Source organism: Panthera uncia, chromosome D2 (genome assembly GCF_023721935.1).
Source record: "Panthera uncia isolate 11264 chromosome D2, Puncia_PCG_1.0, whole genome shotgun sequence".
Taxonomy (NCBI): Eukaryota; Metazoa; Chordata; class Mammalia; order Carnivora; family Felidae; genus Panthera; species Panthera uncia.
The window spans coordinates 43214797-43229878 of record NC_064818.1 but is presented as its reverse complement, the minus strand read 5'-3'; the positions used below and the strand labels follow the sequence as shown (position 1 = coordinate 43229878).

The 15082-nt window shown below is 47.9% G+C and overlaps 2 protein-coding genes across 5 annotated transcripts in view; one reads left to right on the top strand and one right to left on the bottom strand.

The window, feature by feature from the left end:
* Positions 1 to 8534: 8534 nt before the first annotated feature.
* On the bottom strand, positions 8535 to 15030 carry LOC125933127 (uncharacterized). The gene is made up of 5 exons (XM_049645995.1): positions 14957 to 15030; positions 12634 to 12875; positions 11870 to 12008; positions 9655 to 9755; positions 8535 to 8895 (listed from the first exon to the last, which is right to left on the bottom strand). The coding sequence occupies exons 1-5, from the start codon at positions 15028 to 15030 to the stop codon at positions 8696 to 8698; spliced, it is 756 nt and encodes a 251-aa protein (XP_049501952.1). The 3' UTR covers positions 8535 to 8695.
* The window catches only part of WAPL (WAPL cohesin release factor), a 102403-nt gene continuing 100033 nt past the window's right edge, over positions 12713 to 15082 (top strand). For all 4 annotated transcript variants that reach the window (XM_049645338.1, XM_049645337.1, XM_049645336.1 and 1 more), the window contains exon 1: positions 12713 to 12797. The gene's annotated coding sequence lies outside the window, so the exon portion shown is untranslated. The remainder of the gene's footprint in view (positions 12798 to 15082) is intronic.

Here is a 15082-nt window from a genome sequence, read left to right as displayed (position 1 = left end):
AAAAGAACTTATTCTGTGTGTCTTCTGGCAAGTTCTGAACCATCCTTGGCACTTGGGAGATTATCTTGAAGGTCAAGTCATCAAATGGGTCCAAAAGTCACCAGTGCAACCTGATAAACTCTGAGAGTGGACTGGACTAAAGGGGTGGAGAGGGGACACAGAAGAAGGAAGTCAAGGCCCTGTCCCAAGTGGTGTCAGTCATGGGGACTGAGACAAACCCAATGAAGACAAAGGCTAGGAGGCAGTAGGCTGCAGGTAGAAGGTTCAACCAGTCCTGTAGCAGTTGAGGGGTGATGACCCCTGGCTGCAGGGGAGAGTGTGGGGGAAAGAACTTCAAGTGGGGGCATTCCTGTAGGCAGCTGACTGCTATACAAAAACATGGAAGCTGCATGGCCCAGACACCTGCTGGAGAATAACAGGTAAGCCAGTTTGGCAGGAGCAAGGAGGATTAATAAGTGGAGCCTGGGAAGGTTCTGGAACAGGATTCTTAAACCTGGACCTGGACAAATTTCATGGCCTGGAGCCTGAAGCCAGGTGCGAAATTGGGAGATCACGTGTATTTTTCAGGGCACCGAGTTAACAGAGCACATCCTTTCCTCAAAGTTTGAGACTACTGTGGAGTCTCTGCAATGTCAGGAGACCCACTGCAGTTTCTGGGCAGAGCGAAATAAAACTCAAAAGCCGGCTGGGATAGGACCTTGCAATTTATCAACAGAGCTTGAAGTCGGTGGCCACTAACTCAGAGCTACCTCCTAAAACCCTTGGCGGGGGGGGGGGGGGGGAGGGGGGAATGGTATAAATTGCCCTCATTTTACCAAAACTGACACCTCATTCCCTTTCCATAATCCCAGGGGTCCTCTGGGGAGTATCTCCGTGATTCTGGAGGAGAGGATGCACAGCCTGAGGTGAGTACAGGAGACCCCGCATGCAAACATTCATTCTCTGGAGGAGACCCCGGACCCTGTCGCGAGGGAAGCCAAGGCCTGGGGAGGCCAAGGGCGCACAGCTAATTATAAATGTAACCACAATTTCCGGGAGCTCTCTGTTAGGGGTCGCTAAGGGTTTTGAGGGCGGAGAAGACTCCGGGTCCCGAGGCATCCGGTTTGTTGTGTACATCAGCTTCAGCGGGACGGAGGAAGCAACGCAGAAGTGACCGTTGGAGACCTGAGTGCGGCAAAGATGTTCAGGAATCATGTACCTGGATGTAAAGGCCCGGATGGCGCGAAGTGTGGCTGGATGGGCATGGCAGCTCGTGACGCGCCGCCCGGCGGCCTTGGGCGCCCAGGGCCAGCTCCCGACTGCGGGTTCGCTCCCACGCTTCCTTCCTGGAGCGTCATAGGCCGCACCGCGATGGGACTCAGTGGGCAGGAGGAACGGAGGTGCCGGGTGACAGGAGCAGTTCTAGCTAAGCCAGAAACCTCGGGTGAAGAGATCAAAGCCCAGGTGGAGGTGGACGGGCCAATCCCGCCGCCGCTAGCTAGTCCCCCAACCGCTCCCAAGCACCGCGCGGGACAACAAAGCCGGTGCGCTCGGGCGAAAGCGTCCCCGACGCGGTCTCCGGCCCCGTGCAGCTCCTGGATGGGCCTTGGCTCATCACACCACATCCGCTCCCCGGGCCGCGGCCGGACAGCCCCGCTTAGCCCCCCAGGCCATCGATCAGTCTTGGAAGTGCCCGCGAGGTCATCCGCACAACAAAGGCGGCCCCAAGCGGCGCCTTCTGTCTTGTAAATATAGGGTCCCGCCCCCAGGCAAAGTGGAGCCCCTGGTACCAGCAGCCGAGGCACCAGCCCCCACTCCGCACCTCTCCCCCACAACTCCGGAGCGCTTTCATTTGAAATGTTAATGTTTTGAAGCTTCCTTCTAGGCCCGGATCTGTGTCTTTGAAAACCGGCTGAAACCTCTGGGATTAATAAACAAACCGGCATTCGGCCTGGGTGGGAACAGGGTAAACATTTGTAGGTCTAAAAGAGAGAGGCAGGAGTGCGTAGACAAACGCGGTAAATTATTACACAGCCCTGGCCACTCGCTTTAAAAAGACTGCTTTGTGCACCGATACCAGGATTTGGAGTTTTCCCAGTCAAGAGACCCTTATTTGCACGCTCCAGGCCGAGGACCCCGGCGGCGCTGCCTTCCGCCCCCTCCTGGCACTGAGGAATCCAGGTCACAGGTGGAGCACCGGCTGGGCCGCGCTCGGGCGGAGCCAAGCCCAGGCCCCGCCCAGGTCCTCCTAGGCTGGAACACGGCCCGCAGCTCCTTAGCCAGGCGGCCGCTAGGGCTCAGGTGTCCTCGGGTAGCCCTGACCACCGCGAGGCTGGGTTTCTCTGGCCGGGCGGCCTTAGCGTAACTCGCTCGGCTACTGCGCCTGCGGAGGACACAAAAGGGTGTCCCAGCGGGTGCTTTTCAAAAGCCTTGGCGTGAGTTTCCCTGTACACATTCGATAGTTGGTCAGGGTTATTGCCAAAATCTTATCAAGTCGGGTTCCTTGCCCAGCCCAGCTGCTAACGATGATAATGGTGCCCGCGGTCACTTTGGGAGGAGGGCTGACATTCTGCCATGCACTGTTCGAAGCGCTGCGCGTGGAGTAACCTGTGATGAGATGACACAAGCCATCAACTTGCTTCTTTCTAGAATGGGAACATCACGTACTCTCCACTCATCCTCGCAGGGAGAGAGCAAATTGGGGCATGTGCCCCCGCTGGATATGGGGTCCCAATTGTGCACGTATGACTCCACGTGCCCGGGAATCATGTGTGCTGGGGAGGGGCTGTGGAGGTGACCAGGGCACCACTGTGGTTCTGGAACGCAGCCAGGTCCCCACAATTCCCGAACTTCAGAATTCTTTAATCCACTAAATCCTCCCAGGCACAGCCTGGCCTTCCAAAAGCTTTTGCCTGGAGCTGGGCAAACCCAATAAAGGAATGATCATTTTTCAACCATGGGAGTCAGTAACACTCATATAATGAAGCAAGTCACACAAAGGAAAGAATTCTTTCCCATTCTCCTGGGAGAGGCCCCTCAGCCCAGGCAATCTTCAGAGCTGCCCAACTGCCCAGACTATGGGCTTGGGGGGGCGGGGGAGTATACAGAGGGGTGAGGGTTCACTGAGGAGATCTCCTACCCACCCAAACGCTGGAGTTGTCACTTGAAGAAATGCCAGCCCAGGTTATTCATAAGCATTTCTTACAGATCCCAATTCCTGCGTTTTCTCTGCCCCAAGTGTCAGCTGCGGATTCCCTGGATCAGCTGAGTGACAGAGAGAAGGGAGGACAAACAGCTTATGGTAGAGGACCCCCCACCTTCATCCTAGTAATAACATCTGGATGTTGTCAGAGGACCTGATGGACGGGGTGGAAAGAGATTGTATATCACCTGGTTAAGACAGAGTGCTTTGGCCTCCTATTGGTAAATAAGCCTGGCCTTGTAGACACTCATCTGACCCTCTACCCTCAGTGGTCACAGATACTTTATCTCCCAGGCTTGTTAAACCTTCCCGCAGGCACAAGACCATTCTGACTCCAACTTGGTCTCTTCCTCTAAACACCCCTGAGGTGTTTTTTTTTTTTTTTTTCAACGTTTATTTTTATTTTTGGGACAGAGAGAGACAGAGCATGAACGGGGGAGGGACAGAGAGAGAGGGAGACACACAGAATCGGAAACAGGCTCCAGGCTCTGAGCCATCAGCCCAGAGCCCGACGCGGGGCTCGAACTCATGGACCGTGAGATCGTGACCTGGCTGAAGTCGGACGCTTAACCGACTGCGCCACCCAGGCGCCCCCACCCCTGAGGTCTTAACCAGGGGTCTTAACCTTACTCCTCCAGGGGGCATGGACCTCTGGCTGGAAAGGACAGCAAAAGAATACGGTTCCTCTACCTGGTGTGATGTTAACAACCTAGGGTAGCATATGCTTTATGTCCATAACCTTTGGAGAAAAACAGACACCTGTCAAGTAGCTGAGTGATCTTGGGTAAGTCATTTATCCTTGCTCGGTATTCCTTAAGTTTCCCACTGGCAAAGTGGTCAGAAATTAGAACATTCCTGAAAAGGAGGAGAGGTAGGGAAATCTGCATTGTAAACAGCACCTGGAAGCCTGCTCACTTCCTGCACACTTCACGCGTGTTCTCACGCATTCTCCTGAGGTCCCACTATATGGTGGTAGAGAGGGAAATGCCACTGCCACACTGTCATCTGCTCTGGAAGTGAAATACCTGAAACTCAATCACCCTGGTATCCTGGCTTGGGTGAGCAGCAGTCAGAGACAGATTGGCTTTCAGAGCAGGTGACAGCCCAGTGGCTTGTCTCCTATCACGGGAGGCGGGCGGTCAGCTAACACCACCTCACTGCTGGGATGGATCTTGCTCTCAGCACAGTATCCCACTGACTCCTTCCTGGGAGATGAGCCCCAGCAGATCTTCACTGACATTAAATAGCCTTGTTCTGCTTCCATTGTTTCCATCTCAAGGATATTAATCCCTAGCCTGCCTGTGGCTATCAGACTTCTTCTTCAACATTTCCATATCCATTTTCCAAACTTACTTAGAAAGAGACACAAAGCTCCAATATGACCAAACCTTCACATGCACATTTTTCTGTGTCTACTTTTCATTTAGTATTTATAGAAACAAGGAATAGAGTATGTTCGATTTATATGGGTGGGTGTATGACTCATTGGGTTCCACAAGTAGAGAGGAAGAAGGACTTTCCAGATCATGGGGGCTGCAAGGGCCAGGCAGTGGGTGAACTTATTCTAGTAGACAATGGGGAGTCACCAAACTTGTTCTAAAAGAGGGAAGTGGTTAAATTTATGTTTTATTTGGTAGCTGTGCAAGGGTGAATTTTTTTTTTTTTTTTTTTTTTTTTAGTTTATTTATTTGAGAGAGATCAAAAGCATGGGAGGGGCAGAGAGAGAGGGGGAGAGAGAGAGAGAATCCCAAGCAGGCAGAGCCCGATGTGGGGCCAGAACTCACAAACCGTGACATCACGACCTGTGCTGAAATCAAGTCTTGTACGGTTAACCAACTGAGCCCCCCAGGTGCCCTGGGTGAATTCATTTTTTGAAAGCTTTAAAAAAATTTTTTACAGTAGTTTTAGGTTCACAGAAACATTGAGGGTATATTAGAGCTCCCACATACTTCCATCCCTGCCCTCATAGTTTATTTTTATTATCTTGAATTAGTGTGGTATATTTGCTACAATCAATGAACCAATATGATGCATTAACTAGAGTCCATAGTTTACATGAGGTTCAGTCTTTGTCTTGTACACTTCTATGGGTTTTGACAAATGCATAATAGCATGTACCCACCATTCCAGTATCATACAAAATCGTTTCATTGCTCTAAAAGCTCCCCCACACGTCACCTATTCGTTATTCCCAGCTTCCTCCTTGTAAACCCTTGGCAACCACCAACTGCTACAGTGTTGTCTTTTCCCGAACATCATATGCTACATGGACTTTTCAGACTGGTTCCTGTCTGTTATTAATATGTATTTAAGGTTTTTATGTCTTTTTGTGGCTTAATTTCTCATTTCTTTCAGCAAGCCTTTAACAAATATTTTTCTTCCATAAACATTTACTGAACTTCTGTATCAGTACTGTCCAATAGAAATATAATACAGGTCACAAATTTGTTTTTTCTAGTAGTCGCTTTAACAAAGGTAAAAAGAGGAGCACCTGGGTGGTTCAGTTGGTTAAGTGCCCAACTTTGGCTTGGGTCATGATCTCGTCGCTCATGGGTTTGAGGCCGGTGTAGGGCTCTCTGCTATGGGTGCGGAGCCTGCTTTGGATCCTCTGTCCCCCTCTCTCTTTGCCCCTCCCCCCTCTCAAAAATAAATAAACATTTTTAAAAAAAAGGTAAAAAGAAACAGATGAGAGTAATTTTTAGTAAGACATTCTACTTTATATATTTAAAATATTATCATTTCAACATTTAATCACTGTAGAAATTATTCGGATACTTTATATCCTTTTGTTTTTGGCCCTAAGCTTTTGGAATCCAGTGTATTTTAGATTTTCAGCACATCTTAACTTGGACTAGTCACATTTCCAGCGTCCAGTGGACACACGCAGCAGGACAGAGCAGTTACCATGCGGGGTACAGAGGATAGAGCAGGGAACAAAACGGACAAGGTCTCTGTCCTCACATAGGTGACAGTCTAGTATGGGAGACAGAGAAAAACGAAGTAAACAAATCATTTTGGAGAGTGAGGTGTTACTGAGAAAATAATACAGTGGTATTATAGACTGGGAGGCTGATTTAGTTTGTTTGGGTAGTCAGGAAAGCCTTTCTGAGGCTGAGAACCAAATGAGGAGGCATTAACCATCAATTCTCTGTTGCCACGATAATGCTGTGTAACAAACCACTCCAAAATGCATACGCTTAACATAGAACTATTTGTTATTGTTCATGAGCCTAAAGTCAGCTGGGCAGTTCACCTGGCCCCAGGTGGGCTCACACACACATCTGTGGGCAGCTGCAGGTCAGGTAGGTGGCCACGCTAATCCTGGCTTGGCTTGCGTGTTTGGGGTCTGCTGGCTGTTGACTGGCATGGATGACCTCAGCTTTTTTCCATGTGGCGTCTCAGCCTTCAGCAGGCTAGCCCAGGCCTGTTTTCATGGCAGAGGCGGAGGTCCACGAAAGAATGTGGGTGCGTTCAAGTTTCCTTAAGACTCAAGCTCAGAACTCTATCACTTCTGCCATGTTCTTTGGGCCAACCCCAGTTACAAGGCCAGCCCAGATTCTGGGAGGAGCTGCAAAGTCACATTACAAAAGGTGTGCATACAGGGAAGGATGGAAAATTCAGGCGATTTTTGTGATTAATCTCCCAAAGCACTTAAAAAGCTTTCAATTCCACCAGGATGTTATAAAAAAAATTCTAAGTTTGTGTGTGCCCAATAAAATATCCTCAAAGTATAAAAACAAAAATAGAACCCCAGGGAGAAATTGACACAATTACTCTTATACTGGGAGGTTTCAGTGTACCTTTTGCTCTTATTGATAGGTCAAGTACACACAAAAAACTAGTGGAGATACAGAAAAGTTGAACACAATTTATGAGCTATTCAGTCAACATTTATAGCCTACTTTCTGTGTGAGGTCCTATTCTAAGTGTGCTAGGTGCATGGCAGTGAACAAGTCAGCAATCCCTGTCCTCATAGAGTTTATACTCTAGTGGAAGGAAACAAATAATAAACAAGTTAATAAGTAAAGCAAACATGAAGTCTGCCACGAAGAAAAATGACAGGGAAAGGAGAGATAGAGTGCTGGGCTGGCAGGGTGAGGGATTTAACTTAAATAACACCTCAGGGTAGGCACTACTGAGGAGACACCTGAGTGGAGGCCTAAAAGAGGTGAGGGAGTGAGTCATGTGCTTATCTCCAGGACTAGTGGAGGGAACAGCAGCAGAGGCCTGAAGCAGGAGCAGGTTTGGCAGGTTCTAGTAGACAGAGGCAGGATTGGTAAGATGGAGAGGGATAAGGAGTAGTCAGGGGCCAGATCACCCATGGCTTTACAGGCCACAAGATGGGTTTTGGATTTTAGTCTTGGCGATGGGAAGCCCCAGGAGGGTTTTTGTTGGGGAGGAGGAATATCATAGAACATTAGGGGTGAGGACACTGGGGAGTAGATGGCTGTTTGGAGACAAGGGTCAGGTAGCCAGACAGACCTTTAGAGGTTGCTGGGTACCAATCCTTGTCAGGCAATATGTCCCCAGGGAATTTTCCTTGCTTTGCTTTTCAACTACCAAGACAGCAGTTTATTCCCCAAAGGATGTCACCATCTCAGGAGAACATATTCCAATTATACTGGAAAACAAGACAATTGTGATTATAGTAGTATTCATCTTCTCAATTCTCAGGATGAAAACCTATCCAAAGCAAGAACAGGTTAGTCCAGAAAGCACTCCTCTCTCCCTTGGGAAAACCCAGTCAACTACTACTGACAGTTTCAAGTCACTTTCCTTTCAAGACACAATCTAACATGAAAGGAAGCAAATGGGGGGCAGGCAATTAAATATTTATTGAGCACCTACTATTGCTACACACTCTTTCATGAGGTAGGGATATACAAGAGGAGACAAAGATCCCTTCCCTCATAGGGAAGATACGTATGTAACAAACACAAAAAAACATGAGATATGTTAGATGAGATAAATGCCCTGAAGAAAAAGAAAGTAGAAATAGCATTTGGGAGTGGGGTGTTACAATTTAAAATAGGTTGGGGCACCTGGGTGGCTCAGTTGGTCAAGTGTCTGACTCTTGATTTTGGCTTAGGTCATGATCTCATGGTTTGGGAGTCTAAGCCCCGCCTTGGGCTCTGTGCCAAGGGCACGGAGCCTGCTTGGGATTCTCTGTCAAAAATAAACAAACATTAAAAAATAAATAAATAAAACAGGCTGGTCCATGGGAGATTGATTGAAAAGTTCCTTTTCCATACTGGGCAGAAGAGAAATGTTTGGGGAGTGTCAGGGAGGTAAGGGCAGGGCCTGGCCCTCATTTTGTAGGGCACTGTAATACAATCACCACAACGTGCAAGTGTATGATTTATAATTTTTATTATAAATTCTGATTCCCCATCCTAAAACAAGGAAACATTTCCTGTAACCAGTGTGGAAATTTCTGACTTCAAGCTCTCTGAAGTGAATTTTGAAAGTTGTGATACATTGTACTACACATTATCAGAAAAAGATTACACAGTTCTACTTAGCAATTCCAGTTCTGACAGTTCTCACATCCGGGCTGCAACAGAGACCCAACAATGGCACAACAGATTCTTCTATTAGTTTTCCTGGCAGGATTTTCTTTCTTCCACTGAAGCAAAGGATGAGTCCACCTGAGTGGATGGAGCTCAAGGTAGTGGAGATTCTACCCTCCTCCAGGCAGCACGCAGGAGGGCAGCCTGTAGCATCAAAGGGTACAAGTGTGGTTCACATCTATGATTTTAGTCTCTGCCATAAATATAATTTAATGGGGGAGAAAAATCAGACATCAGACACCGAGGCATTCTAGCAAACAAAAAAGCCCTTATTTGCTACCTAATATGTGCGTGAAGCAGATTTGAATGAAGTGAAGTGAACCAATCTGGGGGGGGGGGTGCAGGGAGAGAGGGTGGGGGATGGGGATAGGCAGGTGGCAGAGTATAAGTTGAGGGAACTAAGAAAACCAAAGGAAAACCACCACCAACATCCAAAAAGCTGCTTTCCCACGTGTTATCCAGACTGGAGTCCACATTGCTCACTCTGGTGTGGGACTCAGGGCCACGGCACTGGAATGGAGTGGGGCTTTCAGGGTATTCACTTGCCTCACTGGAATCAGGGAGGTAAAAGGTAAAGGGAGTGGTGTGGCCTGAAGGCCCAGAGACTGAACTGCCTCCAGAAGGGGCCCTGGCGTAGGCAGTCTTTAGTGTGAGGCACAGGAGAGCAGAGAGCCGCAGCACAGCTCCTTCAGTATTAATACACTAAGCTTCCACAGACTAAACACACACACACACACACACACACACACACACACACACTCTTTCCTACTCTTCAAATCACGTACCATTTTCTACCAGATTCAACAATGTCTATAATAATGGATATCCAATGTTCAAGAAAAAGTTTGATTTCTTTATTAGTTACCATACGTTGAGCAAATGCCAACCTCTCAATTTCCTCACCTGTAAAACAGGGATAACAGGCAGGGATGCAAATGAAGAGGCTGGCATCGTACCTGATGTATAATAGGTTCTTAATGTTTTCTCTTCCTCCTTTCCCCCACCTTAACAAAAAAGATTAGACTTCTGTTAAAGGCTATAGATGTACTTCAAAAATCAGGGCTTGTTGACCTTTAACGTATGGGCCAGTTACCTGGTGAATCATGTTAAAAATGCAGATTCTGATTCAGTGGAGTTGGGGACAGGGATTCCACATTTCCACTAAGCTTCCAGGGTATGCCATGCTGCTGACTAGGGATCACTCTTTGAGCAGCAAGAATTTAACTCTACTAAGCTCCAATAACACAACTACTGCACAAGAAGCCCCTAAATGGGCTCCACGGATTATCTCTTTCTATAAAAAATTAACTCTTCTATTTAAGCTTCATGTGGAGTCACTGACCCAGCCAACTAACCAGGCTAGGTCATAAAAAATGCATCCTTTGGTCCAGGAGGGTTCACAGCACTCTTCCACAGGAAGATCTTGCAATGGTCTCATCTCTGCACCACTTTCGGCTTTTTGATCTTAGCCTTTGCCTCTGATGATAATGACCCCTTAATTAGCACCCAGTACTCTGTCATCTAAATAATTATAGTAAGTGCAGCTTGCACCTCTGCTTACAATCTCTGAAGAAACTGATAAAATAAGATCCTATGATGATTTTTTTAAGAAGACAAAAGTGGGGGGCGCCTGGGAGGCTCAGTTGGTTAAGCGTCTGACTTTGGCTCTTGCTGTTCATGGGTTCAAGTGCCACATAGGGCTTCTGTGCTGACAGCTCAGAGACTGGAGCTTGCTTCAGATTCTGTCTCCCTCTTTCTCTCAAAAATAAACAAGCAAAAAAAAAAAAAAAAGACAAAACTGAGATGCCTAGGTGGCTCAGCCGGTTAAGTGTCCACCTCTTGGTTTCCGCTCAGGTCATCATCTCAAGGTTGGTGAGTTCCAACCCCCCTAGTCAGGCTCTGAACAGATAGGTCAGAGCCTGCTTGGGATACTCTCTCTGTCCCTCTACCCCTCCCCCACTCACGCTTGCTGGCTCTCTCAAAATAAATCCTTTAAAAAAATAAAAAAAATGAAAAGACAAAACTGACCCAAATACAAGCCATGCGCATACTGCCCACAGTGGAATTCACAGACCTGTTATAACTTCCAGTCACATAAGCTATCAAAAGTTGATTTATCAAGAAAAAGTACTGTTACAATATTCAGGAAACTTTAAATGTCAGAATATACATTTTGTAAACAGTAGGGCAAAAGTAAAACAGTTCAGCCATGCTAAAATCCACCTTAAATTTCTAGTGCGAAGGGCTGCAGGATATCTTAACTATTTTTTCTTGACTCAGAGTTTCCTGAATATACTTGGAGGAACCCGGTTAACTTCTGGGTGCATTCAAGGCAAACCATCCATTTGCGGAAGAAGGGGAGGGCTTTTCACTAGAAGCAATTAGTTTCCTAATTTCCCAGGTGTATCTCCATTAACCACCCACCAAACAGCTGGGCCGTCCAAGCCAGATGAATCATGCACCTCTCAGCACGAAACGATTGTGCTACTTTTTAGAACGCTGTTTTCCCACGGCAGCCTTAAAAAAAAAAAAAAAAAAAGATCCCCCCCATCCAAATTTCCAACTTTGATAATCAATACATTGACCCGAAAAAAACAAAACCAAAACCCAAGACCACAAAGGAGCGTAGTGTAAAATTAACTCTTTTCTCCCATCAATCTCCCACCTCCCTGTCCTCCCCAGAGGCAATCACTGGTTCAATTCTCGAAATTTTTCATTTATGGAAAATTTCAGAAACGTTAGTGAGACTGGAATAATCAGCCCTTGTGTACGCATTACACAACAATGGAAAAACACCCCACTGGCTTTATTCTCCCTCGGTCGGTATTTGTAGGAGTTATTTTCAAGTAAATCCCAGAGTCATAATCCTTTTACCCGTCAAAACTTCAGACTTTTTAAAAAAATTCTTACATAACCACGTTAGCGTTATTACACACAACAAAGTTAACGATAATACTATCCAGTATTCTTGGGGTCTCTCTTAACGCGTGCAGGGCAGACCGGAGAACTATGAAAGTATGAGCGGAGGGGTCGCGGGAGCATTCAAGCGCCGGAGCCGACATCACTCGCGGCGTTAGGTGCCCAGTGCCCCGGGCTTCCCAGTTCCCGCAGTCGTTACCTGCGTCGGGCCAGCACTCGCCAGGCCGGGTAGAGGGCGGTTCCCAGCCGCGAACTCCGCGCCTCCGCGCTCCCAGGCCGCGGCCCCAGCAGGCCTGGCGCAGCTGCACAACCCACCGTCCCTAGACACGGGCGAGTCCCTGGAGGGGAAACGATTGACACAGCTGCCTGCACTGCGCCCCCGGCCCTCCCTGGCGGCACCTGCGTCTCCCGGCGTGGTCAGGAGCTGCAACGGGCTCCCGAGCCCGGGCGGGCAAAGCCCGCCACAACCGCTCCTCCCGCCGCCGGCTCCCGCGCCTAGCCGCGAGTATAGCGCCCTCGCGGACCCGGACTACAACTCCCGTCGGGCGCTGCGGCCGGGCCAATGGCGGGCGCCGGAGCATGCGGGAAGCAGCGCCTGCGCGGCGGTTTGAGTAAGCGGCCGCGCGATTGGCTGCGGGGTCGGACGGCCGCGCGGGGCCTGTGGGAAGCGGAGTGACGGAGCGAGCGGCTGTTGGAGGAAGGAGGTGGGGGCCGGGAGCGCAAATGGCGTTGAGATGGTTCAGGGCCCTGTTCAAACTCCAGCGCTGACCATTCACCGGCGGAAGCGGCGGCGCAGGAGGCGGCGGCGGCCTAGCGGGGGCACGTAGCGGGCTCCGGTACCTGCTCTGGCGGCGGCGGCCAGAGAGGCCTAGGCCCGGGCCCGGCCGGCGGCGCTCAAGGCGGGGAGGGAAGTTGCGGTGCCGCCGCTCCCCCCCCCCTCCCTCCACCGGGTTTCCTATTTACCCAGAGCGGAGTCGCGGGTTCTGACGGTGGCGGAGCCCCTTGCCTCTCTTCGCGCACAAGCCGGCCCTGTTCTCTCGCGCGGGGCTCCCGCGCCCGTCCGTGGGCCGTTGGGAGCAGGAGAGGCGGAGGCGGCCCGAGGCCAAAGCACCCGCCAGGCGCCGAGGGTAAGTGAGGTCTCGGGCGGCTGCCTAGGCCCGGAGGGAGCCAGGGAGGGTGGGGGAGGCAGGGGTCTGGAAGTCTCGCTATTTCACCCACACAGCCTCTGAGGAAGTTGGGCAGGGGAACGACCTGGAGAACTCTCTTTTCCTTCTTTTATTTTTCCTTTTTCTGAGTTCCTTTCGGGCGGCCACTGATTTGCCTCCCTCCCCAAGCGCGGTCAAGTGCGTTGGTTTCAGCCCTGAATCCTTTGCCGTCTTTCCTCCGCCCCTGGCCGCCACTAAGGCCTTACACTGCCCTGGGGATTCAGTGGCAGAGGCTTCCGGGGCGTCGGAAGCTACATCCCGTTCCTGGCGGTGGGGGTGGGGAGGAGAAAAGTTGCGTGAGCTTCCCGGGGGGGGGGGCCGCGTCTCCTCCCCCCCCCCCCCCCCCCCCGGTGCACCGACCGCCCCCAGGTGAGAATCTCTAGGTGGTTAGCTTCATCCTTTCCGGCTTTCACTCCTTGGTGGAAGCCCCTAAACCCCTGGGGGTCCTAAAGAAGCTACACTTGGTTGAGGGTTAAGTGTGAGGACTTTTTAATCCCAGCGCACGTTCCTGAAAATTCCACCTGGTTTTGGGCAGAGAGGCAAGGGCCCAACGACTGTAAAGACTTAGTTGTGAATCATTCTTTCCTTTTTAGTTAGGAAAGTCTTTGGAGTTTGAAGCCTGACTGAGCAAGATAGCTTGTGTACTTGAGATATACTTAAAGTATGTCAACTGTGTCCGCACTCTTACACTAATTTGTACGTACTTTACACTCTAGGCATTAATAATGTTATCGCGATAGTATGTCTAGTGACTTTACAGACAGACATGGAAAACTATAAAATAAATCAAAAGTAGGGGATATTACATAATGAATTCCCATGTATTTGCCGCTCAGATACAACAGTTCTTAATTCTTAACCGAGTGTTTTTCATCTACACACTTTCCATTCCACATCCTTTAAAGCTAGAGAATTGCTGACATTATTTCATCAGTATTTTAGTACATAATTGTAAAAGACATGGACACTTAAAAAACAAGCATGATTTTCTTATCGCTTAAAATAGTTAACTCTTTCATATCAAGTGTTCATCTGCAGACTTTCAACTTGCAACAGTGAATGCTTTGTGGTTCCAAGACCATTTTACTGCAAGACCACTAGTTTTTCTCCTGCGGGCCCAAAGGAGCTCAAGTCTAAATTTTTGGTGTGTCATTTAGTCAGCATTTTTAGGTGGTTACCTTGTGAGTGTATACAAAATGTTTCAGCTTTGTTGGTGTACATGTAAATGCAGGTCTGTAGATGAGGGCTTTAAATTCTTGAAGGAATGAAATGACTTTTTTCTTTTGTTCTTGCAGCTGCCAAATATACTTAGTTTTGTTTAGACTGGACCTAACAGGAAAGCCAAAGATTCTTTAGTGTCAATCTACAGTAGATCTCAGGAAAAAGTTTTGTGACATTTTAAAAGGTCTTCACACTATTTTTTCTTAATGCAGATCTGTATGATGACTAAGTTATTACTTTGTCAAATTAGAATTGGTTTTTAGCCAAACACGAGAGGAAAATTATCATTGAATATACATAAAACTAAGTTTATAGTGACATAAGTTGCAAGAGTTTAAGTTAGTAAAGGAAAAATATGTTTAAAGTATAGACCAAAACGTATTCAAGAGTAGAAGTCAAATATTATTCTACTTGTCCTATTTTAAATTTCAAATTATGAAGCTTTTTTCCCCCAAATCTAGACAGTGATCTTTTTTGGGTATAGTTAATAAATTGACATTTAAACTTTAGGAGGTCAAAGTGTAGGAAATGATAAGAATTGGTAGTGTTTAAGAAGTACTGTTACTTTAAAAAGTGTTTTATTCTTTTGATTTACTATTTTGAATTTTTTTTGTTATAGTATTTGTTATTATTATGTAGATACAACAGATGAGTCCACTTATCCTTTATAAAGCAAAGAGGAAAATTTACAGGTTTCTGTTGCTTCATTTAATAATTAGCAGACTGGTGTAATATGCTGGAATTCACCAGCTTCAGAAAACGTAACTCTGCAGTTGAAGACAAAGAAGATAGAATACGTTTTTTTGTGATTAGGGAGATGACCGACTAGAGAATATTTTTCAAGCCACAGTTTAAACTACATTAGACCAAGGATCAGGATCTTTAAGATTGTATTAAAGGCTGCAGGTTCTAATACATAAGAAAGTAGCACCATTTTCCCGACTTTTTCCCCCTCCTATGAATAAATGCTTTGACATTTCAAGACC